This window comes from Benincasa hispida, chromosome 7, assembly GCF_027475165.1.
Source record: "Benincasa hispida cultivar pf3 chromosome 7, pf3_genome.v1.1, whole genome shotgun sequence".
Taxonomy (NCBI): domain Eukaryota; kingdom Viridiplantae; phylum Streptophyta; class Magnoliopsida; order Cucurbitales; family Cucurbitaceae; genus Benincasa; species Benincasa hispida.
The window spans coordinates 58,757,190-58,771,060 of record NC_143484.1 but is presented as its reverse complement, the minus strand read 5'-3'; the positions used below and the strand labels follow the sequence as shown (position 1 = coordinate 58,771,060).

Genomic DNA, 13,871 nt, shown 5'->3' with positions numbered 1-13,871 from the left:
GCATTGTATGACCATCCCACAACGACGTGGCTCTTTGACTCTCTCTCTCCCTCTCTCTACAAAGCAAAACAATTTCTTGCCATTGGCTCGGTCCAATTTGTGCGTCTAAGACCCAAAAGCTTTTCATTTTTGTTTTCCTCTCTGGTTTGGCTTCTTCTTTTCAAAGTTCGAAAACTCTGCTACTGTTCTTTCTTTTCAAACCCCCTTCTTCTATGCAAATTCCGGGGTTTCGATTCGTCAAGTAAGTTATCCAGTTTCAACAGTTCTCTGCCTATTCTTTAAATTGGCACCAACTCTTCTTTTTCTTCTTCTTCTTCTTCTTCTTTTAATTTTTCTTTTCCTGTTCCATTCGACTATTCATCTCTCTGTTTTTTTTAAAAAAATAATTTAGGATTGAAAGAAACTCTTTGTGCTCGACGTGGAATTTGATTACTGGGTCATGATCCTGATTTTTCTTCTCCTCACTTGACTATTTGAATAGCGAATTCAACAATTCTAGAGAGAAATAAGAGGGAGATTATTCTGGGGGTGGTGTTGGTTGGGGAAGGAGGAGATGGTCAAGGGTTTTAGGTAAGGAAAAAAAAGTGAAAGAGGCAGAATTTCAATACCAGCCATATATGTTCTGTTCCTAATTTCTCTGGTTTTCGTTGATTTTTCTAGGAATAAGCTTCAAATGGATACGAGTCAAAGAGGTGTTATAGATTTTTGATATGGATGAGGAAAAGAAAAGGGGTGGGCTCGCCGGTGGTACTCGAAAGGCATTTTTCCGGTCGGCGTCTTGGACTGACCGGTCGCCGTCAAAGCCTCATCATAGTCGAAGCTTAGTACCTAATAGTAATAAAGCTCGATCATGTCTGCCGCCGCTGCAGCCGCTTTCAATTAGCCGCCGGAATGTTGAGGAGTGGCCACGGGCGGGTTCTGATGATCTTGGTGTTTGGCCAAATCCAGAAACTCCGCGAGAGCTTGTTAATAAGTCGTCTCAGAGTTCTGAATGTGAACAACCTGCGAAGGAATTTCAGTTTAAGAAAGATAAACTTGCGTTCTTTGATAAGGAATGCTCGAAGATTCTTGATCATGTGTATTTAGGGAGTGATTTTGTGGCTAAGAATAGACAAGTTCTGAGGCAGAATGGAATTACTCATGTGCTGAATTGTGTTGGGTTTGTCTGTCCCGAGTATTTTAAGGGTGAATTTGTGTACAAAACTCTTTGGTTGCAAGATAGTCCTTCCGAGGATATTACTAGTATTCTCTACAATGTGTTTGATTATTTTGAAGATGTTCGTGAACAAGGCGGTCGAGTTTTCGTGCATTGTTGCCAAGGGGTGTCTCGATCGACCTCTCTGGTGATTGCATACCTCATGTGGAAGGAAGGACGGAGTTTTCACGATGCTTTTCAATATGTAAAGGCTGCTCGAGGGGTGGCTAATCCGAACTTGGGTTTTGCTTGTCAATTATTGCAGTGCCAGAAGCGGGTACATGCAGTGCCTACTAGCCCAAATTCAATTTCAAGGATGTATAGGATGGCTCCACATTCGTCGTATGATCCGCTTCATCTTGTACCTAAGTTGTTGAACACTCCAAGTGTCCAAGGACTTGATTCTCGTGGTGCATTCGTTCTGCACGTTCCTTCAGCTATCTATGTCTGGAAGGGGGAGAAGTGCAACTCTGTGATGTTGAATACGGCTAAGGCAGCGGCATCGCAGGTCATTCGATATGAAAAAGCAAAAGGCCCCATCCTTAGCATCAAAGAAGGTGACGAACCATTGGAATTTTGGGATGCTCTAATGAGTGGCCAAAGTTTGGCTGATAGCTCTGAAGGGAAAGTTCAAAAGCTTGATAATTTGTCTACCACAGAAGATCACATCTCGAAAATAACAAGTGCGAAGGTGGGTGAACGGAAAGTTGAGGAGTATAATCCAGATTTTGAAATCTTTCACAGGGCAATTTCAGGTGGGGTTGTTCCACCTTTTGATCGATTCAATACGGAATCAGAGAATCACCTTCCCACTAGAGAAAATAGGTGGGACTCGACCAAAAGGAAAATTGAAAATGAAATTGCAAAAGATATTGCCACATCTTTATCAGAATTGGATTGTGATACTAGCTTGCCATTTGATGATTTGGATATGACTGCAAATATTGATGAAGATGCAGAAGAAGTACCTGTTTCTTCAATTGATCTTGCATCTCCACCACTTTCACCCACAGCCTACTTGTGTGGTTCACCTCAATCTTTTGACTGTTTTCCAAATAATAGCCTGGATCAGGGAATAGAAAATTCTAACAAGGAAAGCTCGATCCCATACGATCCTTTGTCATTACCAATTCATCCTCTGGGGTTACCAGATTCATTTTCCTGTTTCCAAGGAAGTACTAGTCCAAGTGTTGGCACCAAATCCCCTTCACTCTCTCCTTCTACATCTGATAATTCTAGTTCTTTTACCTTTTCACCGTCGTCATCTAATTGGTCTGACTTATCATATGTGTCTTCTCGGCAACCTTCACCATCTGACATGGATTCATTGCATCCGGCTGTTCAAAATTCTTCAATCATAGATAATTTTTGTTTACGCCACAACGAAACTCATCCTATATTTGTGGAGTCCATTTCCTCATATCATCCTACATTAAAGCCGGAAAATACCAATTTGACATCGAGAGGACCCTGCCCTTCAATTGCAGAGCGTCGAGGGAGTCATCCTCCACCTAGGATGTTGCTGCCCTCCATTGAAGAAGCCTGCAAGGTTCAGAGGAAAATAGTTCGATCATCATCATTTTCTTTGCCCGATTTAGACGATGATCCGTTGGAGTTATCTGAGTGCAGACAATTCAAAGAAAAAAATGGTAGCAAAGATATGAATTTGGATATTGATAGATTTGGGGCTTGCACTGAATTAGAATGCAAAATTGAGGAAGGAAAAACTCTGGTCTTTTACCAGTGGCCATCAATGAGTAAAGCCACGATCAATCAACTTAGAAGTCTCAATTCTAGATCAGTGTATATGTTATTCGATCCAGATCTAAATTTGGATTCAAACGGCGGTAACAAACTATTTATCTGGTTGGGGAGTGAAGTTTTGCATGAAAATGATGACAGTCAACTGATGAGTGACTACAGTGGTTTTCTCCACTGGGAGATGATCGGACATATATTCATTAATAACAAGGGAATTCCTAGAGATACCCGAATACAGGTATGTGAACAATTATTTCAGAAATTTTTTTACCCTTCTTTTATAGAGAAAATAATGCGTATGATATTTAACATGCTAGACCAAGCAGTTAATGCGTTCTGCTGAGCGGGGAAGTGTTTTCCTCTAAGCAAAGGGTATTTCCTTAGTTAATAGTAAATTTAGTATCTAAACTTTGAACTTCGATATTTGAGTCTATTTAGTCCAAATTTGAAATTATAAACTTAGTTCGAACTTTTGAATTTCTTAAAATTTACAGATCACTAGACACAAAACAAAATTCCATTTTTTATTTAATAGATCAACAAACTTTTAAAAATTTTAAATTTATCAAGGATCGATTAGGCACAATTGAAAGTTGAAGAATTTATTAGATGCTTATGAAAGTTTAGAGATTAAATAAACACAAGTTTGTAATTTAATCCTTCTTAAATCACCGATTGACCCAAAAGATTACGCTAGTGGGTAAAGATGAATTTAATTATATCATCTAACACTCCCCCTCGTGGACTTGAAATATGTAGAAGAGGCAAATAAGGGAAAATCAATATTAATTCAGAAGGAAATAACAATGCAAGGGTTTAAACATAGAACCTCTCTAGACCACCTGCTCTGATACCATCTTAAACACCGATTGATCCAAAAGCATAAGCTAGTGAGTGAAAACGAATTTAATTATAGCATCTAACAACCCTCGTAGTAAAATTTCTTAGAAAACTCCTTTCTGAGTTTTATTTTTTAGAAAAAATCAAGACCATCTGCTTGCATGTCTCAAAATAGTCACTAACTTGTAGGGGTGACAGCTAAAACCTCTCGTTAAGAAAATATGACCTAGTTGAAGTAGATGTCAATACCTACTAGCTAAATATTGGGATGACTTTGACTCGCTCAGATAATAGGATTTCTATACCATTAGCCATATCCTTCAACATAGGCTTGATGGATTAATCATCCATTTACCTTTAAAATGTTATGTTTTACAGTTTTGTTGTGGATGTTATTTTGAAGGAAAATATGCAATCAGATCAGCTCATGTTGTGGAAAATGGTGTGTGTACAGGTAATAAGAGAAGGGGAGGAGCCCGAGGAGTTCCTTACACTTCTAAGCCGTTCATTACCTCAAAAAACGGGAGATGTTGATCTGTGGTCTGTGAAGACATGATGGACTGTGGCGGTGGGCCTTCTAAAAGGTAAAACTGGCATCCTGGGCAGAACAACTGATGTGATCTGCTTGTGAGATGTATATATATACACGTAGAGAATCCAATCCTTCAAAGACTATGTATAGACAAAGACGCCATCAATAGTCTGAATTTACCCAGTAATCAATGAGTTCACCTGCTTTTGAAGAAACGTAGATGTGAGATTAAAAATTCAGATCTGAAATGAAAATCTTATGTCAATTAGATTTGCGATTTAGTCCCCTTTGTTATTGAAGTGAATCTTCAGATGCTAACACTGCATAAGATAAATTCATAATTAGACTATTTATATAGTTTCACAAGATATGGATATTCAAGCTACCGATATTCCCATGTATATATAATTTGAGAGAGCTGCTTCCCAATGTGACAAAACTACAGATAACATCCTTCGAAGCTCCATTGACAACGGCTTAAATAAGATTTGGTGTGCAGGACCTCTAGTTGGTCTGGCATACATCGAATTTGTCATCCAATTCCAATCACAAAATGCACTTCCACAGTTCGCAAATCAGTCTGAACTTGACGGTTACAGGCAGCACCATCACAGAAAACTAGCACCTGCAGATTCCAACAAATACAACCTTGACAAGAGTTCTGAGCAGCAAATGTACATGGACGTTGTTCAGACCCGGAAATTTTTCCTAGAGTTCATTCTGAGCTCTTAAGAGAGCCATTGTTGGACCGAGGGCGCTGCCTCTGAGTGCCCTATAGGACCATGACCTCCTTCCTGAACTTTCTTCTTGATTCCAACCATCATTCTTAGAAAGTTCCGCCTTCTTTGCACTCAGAGCCTCGCTGATTTCATCCCACGCACTTACTTTTCCATTACCTGAAAACCAATCATAAAATAGCCAATTGAACATTACCAGCTCCCCAGTAAACTTTTCCTAGTATGTCGACAGACTATAATTGATACCTTGTCTAGTGTCGTTGGCATCTCCATTGATCTGGACGAGCTTGGAACTTTCTACAGTTTGTTTAGTAGAAATGATTTCCTGGTTAACTGCGGTTCTTGAAGAATCCAAGTTTCCTTGCCTGATAAGCCGAAGATCAACAAGAGAGGCAAAATCTATCTGTTGAAGATCCTCAATTGTCAGTTCTTAGCAATCAAGGATAAATAGCAGAATAAGGATGTGTATGCCAGAATTAGTGGTTCCTTTAAATAACCATACCATTGCTTGTGTTCATAAACTACAGTCTGATTGTTAATTAGTTAATTATATATATTTATATATATATATAAATACCCATCTCACGAATTGGATGGAAAAAACGATTTGGACAATTGCAAACCAAAGGTTATGCTTGGCACTAATACCTTCAAAGAGCCATCTTCCCCATACGGGGTTGTATCCAAATGTAATTCAGAATCCTCCTCTATCTCCTTTTTGACAGGTAATGGATATTCTGGAACCGGTATTAGCATAATCCGATTGGAATCAGCTTCGTACCATGATACTTTTCCAGCCTGAAATAGGAAAAGTAACTAGAATAACACATGGGCTGTGGTAAGAAAGAATCAGATAGAAAATCACACTGTAGAAGAACTTTACTCGGAAGGAGGAAATCTCAGGTGTCCAGGTTGATGATAACTCAATCAAACGATATGCAATTAAATCACCTTCCTGCAATAAATAAAACAGAAATCATAAATAAAATAAAGTTTAAAAAATAATACCATAATTCCATGAATAAAACCCGTATTGTTTATTATATAGATTTAGTTTTCAATTATTAATTGATTTGATAGCCAACTGACAGGTTGCCGGTCCTTTCGTCAAGATCCTATTCAATAAAGAATCAAATTGTGCTCATACAAGAAATAATGTTTCATAATCATACAGATAAAATGGCAGCATATAATTGTTCTGATAATGAAGTAACAAATTATATTAGTTAAAAACTACATTTTTGCTAAAACATAACATATATAATTAAATTCTAGTCGGCCCATTGTTTGACATGTGCTAGCGTAAAAAGTTCGATGATCATTCAGTTTTTCCTCTTTTTGTAACTATGAAAAGTTAATTTAACGAGAGCTGCTAACATGACTTGATCGTTCCACTTTGCAAAATATGCATGCCCAACTAAACACTTAGGAAAGCAGATGAAGCTAACTGCAAGACAAACCTGAGGCAAGCCAGTGCACGGTTGAAGTTCATCGAAATTTATTGGACCAGCTACAGGAACTGGAGTTTTAGGTTGCTCAGTTTCAGAAGAAGGTAACTGAAGAGGTTCACCATCAAAATTTATTGGACCAGCTACAGGAACTGGAGTTTTAGGTTGCTCAGTTTCAGAAGAAGGTAACTGAAGAGGTTCGCCCGTACAATTGTTAGAATTGTTCCTCTTCCAAGATGGAGTTTTCTCTTTGCCCCATTTTTGACCCTTCTTCTTGTTGGTGATACCATTCCAATGCAATGTTTCCTAAAGCATAACAAAACAAATAATAATTGGTTACAGTTAACTCCAAGAGGCAGAATAAGATATTGCCATATTGGAACACCATGGATACCTTAGGGAAATGGTTTTGCTTTTGCTGCCGAGCCTGATCTGTAATAACTGTAATGAAATATAAGGACAATCATTGAACTCATAATTGTGTGATCCATGTTGTAAAAGTATGAAATCAAACAAATATAACAAGAAAGCATGCACAGGATACTTTCCCACCCCCTTTTGGACCTTACAAAACACTGTTCACACCAATGCAAAAGCATACCGAGTCTAAAATAGAAAGAAATCACCAGACCTTTTCCAACTGGCTCAAAGCGAATGTGTCCTGGCTTAACTACCACAGGAACAGTGTCATCATCCATATCAACATCATCATTTTGACTGGCCCCTTGATCTAAACTCGTTTCAAATAACTGCTGCTGTTGCTGCAAAAATATAGGTATCAGGCATCCACACATCGAGAGTTATGAGCATATTTGCCAATCCCGTATTCTAATTCTACATGAGCATATCTGGGGCGCCAACATACCTCCTCATTTTGAGCTCTTTCCCTCAACCAACGCCTTTTTGCCTTCTTACGGCGACTACTTCTACTAGGACCCTGACAAGAAAAGAAAAGAACACAAGGGTGAGAAATTAGATGAATGACAACTCAACCACCAAAATAGAACAATTGGTAATAGTAATTTTCTGAAAGAAGGATTGAAAATCCTTGGATCAAGTTACAAAGAATTTCATCCCTTTCTCCGTTGCCAATGTCAAACAAGAGGGAACAACAAAGTTGAAATTGAAATTCTATTTCATTCTCTTCACTCGCCTAGAGCCATGCCTCAATAGCAGTAGCAGCAAGAACAAAAATAAAAAAACACTAAATTTTCGTCAAATCAAATTGACCCAGATCTGATATTCTATTAGCAGTAAATTTATCATAATTACAGATGCAATACTGGTGTATAACTAATCCAAATTACACATAATCATTGCATACGGAACAAACTACATTCTACAAGGGCAATCAACATCAAAATTAAAAATGGTAAAAACTGCTAACAAATAACCACAGTTTTTAATGGCCATATAATGATGATAGTAACAATAATAGATTCCCATATAAAGAAACCTTTTTACTGTCACCAGCTGTGTCAGACAACTCAACATGTCTCCCGCCAGCTCCGAGCTGATCAACCCTAAACAACCACGATTTGTAAGACATCTTTCTAACCAAGCAGGCAGATGAAAAAGTGCAACAATAAAAGTATATATAGGTATAAAAACAAAAATGGAACCTATATGGTGATATCTCCAACGTTAATGATCATTATTATGAAGCTACGTGGTCAAGGAACATAGCAAAGTTTGACACGTTGTCAACAACAATAATTATAAGAACAAAATCCATGCCCTATTAACAGACCATTCACATATCAAAGTACTGATGAGATGCTACGAGAGAGAAGCAAAGACAAATCTAAAGAAGGAAGTAGGATTGCAGCAGTAGAAGATGTTAAATATTTCAATTTTGCAGATTCACTACCAAAGAAATCAGATAAACAATTTTCATGAAGCTTGGAAGTTCATTTCCACTAATATAATAAAGCTGCAGGAACCACCTCTCTGCATTGTTAGTTGACTTAATAATATTGTTGCTTCTTCCCTCAATTTCAAGGCTGCTGGATGTATCCAATTCACATTTACTAGAACTGCTGGTTGAATCATTTTTGCTTACTAGGACCTTTTGAAGGAGGTTAGACTTCAGATGATTTCTTTCTTCACGTTTTTCATTAGCGTGCTGAACATCTGCTACGATAGTAGGAAATTCTTCAGAAGGGGAACGTTTATTTTTCTTCCTCCTGTAATTTTTAAATTTGAAATAAGGACCAGAATAAATTAACTGATTGCAAAAATTATAAGCGTTAAGGAGAAATTGGAGTAAACCAGAGTATACATACCAATTGTAATAATTATCATTTATAAGCACGAAAGAAGAAAAGGAACTAGTTAACAAAATGTACCACTTCAGTTATGTTAAAGAAGATGGACCACGAAAGTATAAACGTCAAAACTCAAAACATGGAAGTAATGCTAGATAGCATAAAGACAACTCCGCAGCCAATTTTTGTTGGAGGATCAAGCTGACTAAATACCCCATCTTCTATGCCAGGAAATGTATACTAGATAATCATGCTTACTCTCAGTGTTGTTTAAAGAAAACAAACAAATTAGAAGTCTCAACAGCCATCAGAATATCAGAGTTAATACAGTCACTAGACATACTTTGAGTTGCGAATTATCTTTGAAGCTTTTCTTTTTTTGGACACTTTTTTTTCTACTGGCACAGATTTCACCGGCAAAGTAGCATTAGGTTCATCTTCCTCCGATTGAGTCTCATAGCCATTAGATTCATTTTCAAACTCCTTATCAGCCAGAAGCTTCACTCCTTTGTCAACAGGTTTCCTCTCCCTGAACTCCTCAGTTTCAATCAATCCGTTACCGTCACTGAGACTGATTGCCTTACTTTTCTTCTTCTTCACTCTGGTCAACAAAGAAAGTCTTAATTTCCAGCAAAAGAGTAAATGAAAACAGCAGAATATACACGAACAGAAGTCACTCAGAAACCAACCTGACAATGTCCTTATCCTTCAAGATACAAACCGACTCAAATGGAGGTAACACAAAGCCATCCATCTACCACGAAAAAACAAAGTTAGGCAATGTGCCGCCATTATGAAGATTGAAAAGATAACAATGAAAAGTAAAGCAAGCCACAAATTCGTTCCCCAGCAAAAATTTTCGTTTCTACAAGCAAATGAAACTGTCAACAGTAATAAGATAATTCAATTAGACCAGTTCAGCACATTCAATCGTAGATACTTCCAAGACCTTCATCCGCAGACAGTCGTTGAGTAAAGTAACCTGATCAAAGAGAGAGATCTTACAGAGAGGATGAGACCGTTGGGGCAAGCATCGTCAAGAAGGAAAACAGAAAGGATGTAGGCGGATAGGTCGGAAATAGTTCGGAGATGAGGTTTTAGGACAATCCAGCTCCGGCTCAACCCTGTGAGCGACTCGGTCAGTAGGTCCTTGTCTTTGAACAGAACTCGCAGTCTCACAGCCTCCATCACCATCATGCAGAAAGAGAAGGGGGGAAATGGCGGCGAAGAACGTAGAACTGGAAATCGGAACAATGGGGTGCAGAGTTTCGAACTTGTTATACCCCTTTGCGATGTCAGTTCACCGTCAGTCGTCACACGGCCACGGGCTGTCGAAGGAGGTTCAGCCGCTGTTAATTAGGTTGGGTTGGGTTTATTCCGCTTTGTAAATTGCAAGGCGATTATTGGAAAATTAATATAATTTCATTAATGGTCTCTATTTTAAATTGATCAGTTTCTAAGAATGGGTTTAAATGGTCCATCTCACTAATAAAACCATAAAATTTAATTAAAAAATTACCTAAATGATGATGTGTGAAGATGACTAGAAATTTTTTTTTCCCCTTCTCTCTTTCTCCTCTCTTCTTTCCTTTCTCTTTCTCTCCCTTCTCATTTTCACTCGGAACCCCTCCTCCATTTCCTTTTTCATTTTTCATTCAAATGCAACTTCCCCTTCCAGCTACAAACTTAATTTATCATTTAAAGTTTTCAAGCATCAACTTTCCCGTCATTTTTGCTTTAATTCTCTCTCTCCAAAATCTCAACCATTCTTTCTTCACATTAACCTTGCTCCAGAGGCAAGGATGAAGTCATAGGGAATTAGATTTCGAAGTTTAATTGTGTAGCTAATTTTGAAGATGGGTGGAACGACACATGGTTTATATCAACAATTTGTATACATCTTCAGGTGGTCTTTCAGAGTTTCAGTCATTGATTTTGATATAGAACCAAATGAAAGGTATTATTACTTGTCATGTTAAGCTGTTGTAAACGTTTAGAGGTTGAAATTTGGAAGGAATTGATGGCAAATCCACCAGAATGGCTCATAAGGAGACTCATATGGAAAATCAGGGAAGAAGTCTGGAATGGAGAGCAGAGTTAATTGAGAAATGAGACACTGCTACGAAGTTGAGGTGGATTTTTCTGGTTGGGTAGTTGCCAAAGATTTAATTCGCCGACAAAGACAAAGAAGAAGAAGAAAACTAAAGTCAGAGGGTGATTCGGGTGATGTGTATATTGTGTTGTTGTTTATAATTTATTTATCTTAAAGTTTTAGCTTCTTTTCCTCCAAATGAAAAATGAAAAAGAAAGTTGTATTTGAATGGAAAATTAGGAGAGAAGATGGGAAGGGAAAATTTTGTACGGATGACCAATTTTTTAGTCTAAAATGTCAAATGACCAATTTTTAAAAAATAATGTCAATTAACCCTCTACTAACATCATCGTCATACCAAATTACGTAAATTACCCTTACCTTTTTATTGAAATCCCACCAAAACTACAAACTCTTAATTCAAATTTTCCAAGGCTAACGGTTTCGTATCGCTCATAAACTAAAAATTCTTTATAATCCATCATTTCGGCTTGCAAATGATTCTATTGCCGCCGATAAATCGAATTTGATCGGTAAATCTTTCAATCTGTGCCTGAAAATGTCTTACACTGATCGGCAATGGAGCTTTGTGAGTCGTTCTGGGTTTAGAAATACATTGATATGGTTTTTTTTTTTTTGTTTTCGATGTGTTCTGTGGTTGAAGACGAGTAGAAAGAGTTTGTGAGCGAGATAAGTGAGAGTGAAATCGGTAGAGCGATACTAGATATGGTGAGTCGTTGGGTTTAGAAATACTGTGAGCCTATGGTTTTTTGTTTGTTTTTCTGGTTTTCGATGTGTTATGTGGTTGAAGACGAGTAAAAAGAGAGAATGTGAGCGAGATAAGTGAGAGCTACTAGAGAGAGCGATACCAGAGAGAGAGATACCGGAGAGAGCGATACTGGAGAGAGCGACACCAGAAAGAGCGATACCGACAAGAGCGAATCTAGCGAGATTTAAATAGAATGTTGTTTTACAATTTTTTTTGTCTGAAGGAGTTTACTGATTGAATCTTTATTTCATGCAGGAGTGATTTAAGATGGCAACACGTTTCAAAATACCCAAAGCCAATCGATTTTCCGGTCAAGTAACGAGTTTGGCCCACATTGCTAATGCAAACAAGATTGTGAAGGAGAAGCTTACGCCAAAGTAGTTAGACATGTTCAAGAGAACAGTTTTTGGGCGATTTGTAAACGTTGACATGGTGTTTAACAGCCCAATTATCCATCACATGTTGCTGAGAGAAGTGAAGAGGATGAGATCAGACTCAATGCCATTCTCTGTTTGTGGAAAGGTTGTCACTTTTTCGAATAATGACTTTTTATTGATGATTGGTTTGTGGCAATCCCCAACACGAGTTTATCAGAATTAGCAGTCCTCGTATGAACTTGCTATCAAGTATTTTGGTAATCAAGTGACGAAGGACACCTTACATCTCCGTCAACTTGAAGAAAAATACAAGGAATTGGAGTTTGAAAATGATGAGGATGCTGTGAAAATCACAATAGTCTACTATACTGAGGTCGCAATGATAGGGAAAAACAAATAGAAAAATGCAATGGACCTCAAACGTTTTAAGGATGTTCAAAACTTAGAGTACTACAACAGTCTTGATTGGGGCACCATTATTTGGGAGAGGACATTGGATGCCCTAAAAACTGCATTGAATGATAAGAACAGTCTACACAAGACGAGGGTCAAAGGAAATAAAAATTACGTTGTGAAGTACTCTTTACATGGATTTCCACAAGCGCTTCAGGTAAATTTGCTTAACATAATAGTCGTGTTGTTTGATTTAACATTACTATTGTTCTTAATATATTTTAAATTTTAAGTATGGACATACGAGATCCTAGCTTCATCGATAGTTGGGAACATTGCGGAGCGAAGGAGCAAGGTAGTTTTGCCTTGCATATTACGATGGTCATGCTCCCACTCAGTGTCCTTCAAACTCAAGAAAGATATTCGAGTCTAACAATGTACGTTTACTCTATGCATAATATGTTTATCTGGTTGTTAAATTGACACTAACCAGTTTGCTGGGTTGTTAATGCAGATAAAGGTTAAAGAGGGTACTATTATGTCAGATGCAGAGAGGGAGTTTCGGGATACCCCAGTGGACAGACGACCTATATTTAATCTAGGTGCGGATGATGATAGTTCTGAAAGTGGCAATAGGTCGACTAGTGATGGGGGTAGTCCTGAAAGTGAAAGTGACGGTGATGATCATCGTGGAGATGACAATGATGAAGTTGTCAGGGTGAAGGGAGGGGATAAACCTGAGCATTATGAGCACGAGGATGCTAAATATGGAAAGGTGGAAGGAGAGACATACACACCTAGTGATGATATGTTCCATGATGTGATGGGGGACGTACGCAATGAGGACGAGTTGAACCAACTTGATGTCTATCTTGCGGACTCTCGTAAAGAGCGACCTGTGGATGAGGAGTGTCCCGAGTGTGTTGCCCGCTACAGGGAAGGAGCCAATCCTGACGATTCTAGTTATTCGTACCTACGGACCATTGACAGCTCACTATCGAAGTTAGATGGTCGTATATCGGGTTTAGATAGTCATGTATTCAGTATAGAGGAAAACATGACGGACATGAAAGGGCAATTGCCAGCCATCCTGTCACTATTGCAGTCTATGTGCAAGGTTTGATTTACTATCATTTTATGTCTTTATGTGTTTAGTTTTTACGTGTTTGTGAACTCATCATTTTACATTACTAATTGAAGGATTCCACTTTGAATAAGAAGACGACAAGGTCACCCATCCCATCTCGGGATCCCGATACCAATAATGTGACTGCCTCTGACACTCTCATCCCCCCTCTACAGCCCGATACCACCACTTTACTTACTCCGATCCCCCCTCTACAGCCCGATACCACCACAACACCAACTGATGTTGAAACCTATAGAGGCCAACGTCCCATAAACAGAGCCCGACATGTCTGCCTTACTCACCATGCCACATACAGAGGCTGACATGTCTG

At 38.3% G+C, this 13,871-nt stretch overlaps 2 protein-coding genes across 5 annotated transcripts; one reads left to right on the top strand and one right to left on the bottom strand.

Moving 5' to 3' along the window:
- Positions 1-4,609, top strand: LOC120081566 (protein-tyrosine-phosphatase MKP1-like). 3 transcript variants are annotated; one of them, XM_039036565.2, is made up of 4 exons: positions 1-241; positions 392-570; positions 661-3,194; positions 4,251-4,609. In XM_039036565.2, exons 3-4 carry the CDS (start codon positions 711-713, stop codon positions 4,350-4,352), a joined length of 2,586 nt encoding a protein of 861 aa, XP_038892493.1. In that variant the 5' UTR covers positions 1-241; positions 392-570; positions 661-710; the 3' UTR covers positions 4,353-4,609. The 3 variants fall into 3 exon arrangements, with proteins under 3 accessions (XP_038892493.1, XP_038892495.1, XP_038892496.1); XM_039036567.2 differs by having other exon boundaries at positions 3-241; positions 482-570; XM_039036568.2 differs by lacking the exon at positions 392-570 and having other exon boundaries at positions 90-241.
- On the bottom strand, positions 4,564-10,289 carry LOC120081567 (sphere organelles protein-like protein). Of its 2 annotated transcripts, none has more exons than XM_039036569.2 (13): positions 9,786-10,289; positions 9,470-9,534; positions 9,124-9,381; positions 8,460-8,699; positions 7,970-8,036; positions 7,379-7,450; positions 7,145-7,274; positions 6,908-6,954; positions 6,526-6,819; positions 5,949-6,020; positions 5,714-5,863; positions 5,312-5,468; positions 4,564-5,224 (listed from the first exon to the last, which is right to left on the bottom strand). In XM_039036569.2, the coding sequence occupies exons 1-13, from the start codon at positions 9,975-9,977 to the stop codon at positions 5,037-5,039; spliced, it is 1,932 nt and encodes a 643-aa protein (XP_038892497.1). In that variant the 5' UTR covers positions 9,978-10,289; the 3' UTR covers positions 4,564-5,036. The 2 variants fall into 2 exon arrangements, with proteins under 2 accessions (XP_038892497.1, XP_038892498.1); XM_039036570.2 differs by having other exon boundaries at positions 7,145-7,268.
- Between the last annotated feature and the right edge of the window lie 3,582 nt (positions 10,290-13,871).

Coding starts and splice junctions, on each gene's coding strand:
- LOC120081566 (XM_039036565.2), top strand. CDS start 711: ATGGATGAGGAAAAGAAAAGGGGTGGGCTCGCCGGTGGTACTCGAAAG. Junction 3,195..4,250: donor CTAGAGATACCCGAATACAG/GTATGTGAACAA, acceptor GTGTGTGTACAG/GTAATAAGAGAAGGGGAGGA.
- LOC120081567 (XM_039036569.2), bottom strand. CDS start 9,977: ATGATGGTGATGGAGGCTGTGAGACTGCGAGTTCTGTTCAAAGACAAG. Junction 7,451..7,969: donor CAGCTGGTGACAGTAAAAAG/GTTTCTTTATAT, acceptor TTTTCTTGTCAG/GGTCCTAGTAGAAGTAGTCG. Junction 6,955..7,144: donor CTTTGAGCCAGTTGGAAAAG/GTCTGGTGATTT, acceptor ATTTCATTACAG/TTATTACAGATCAGGCTCGG.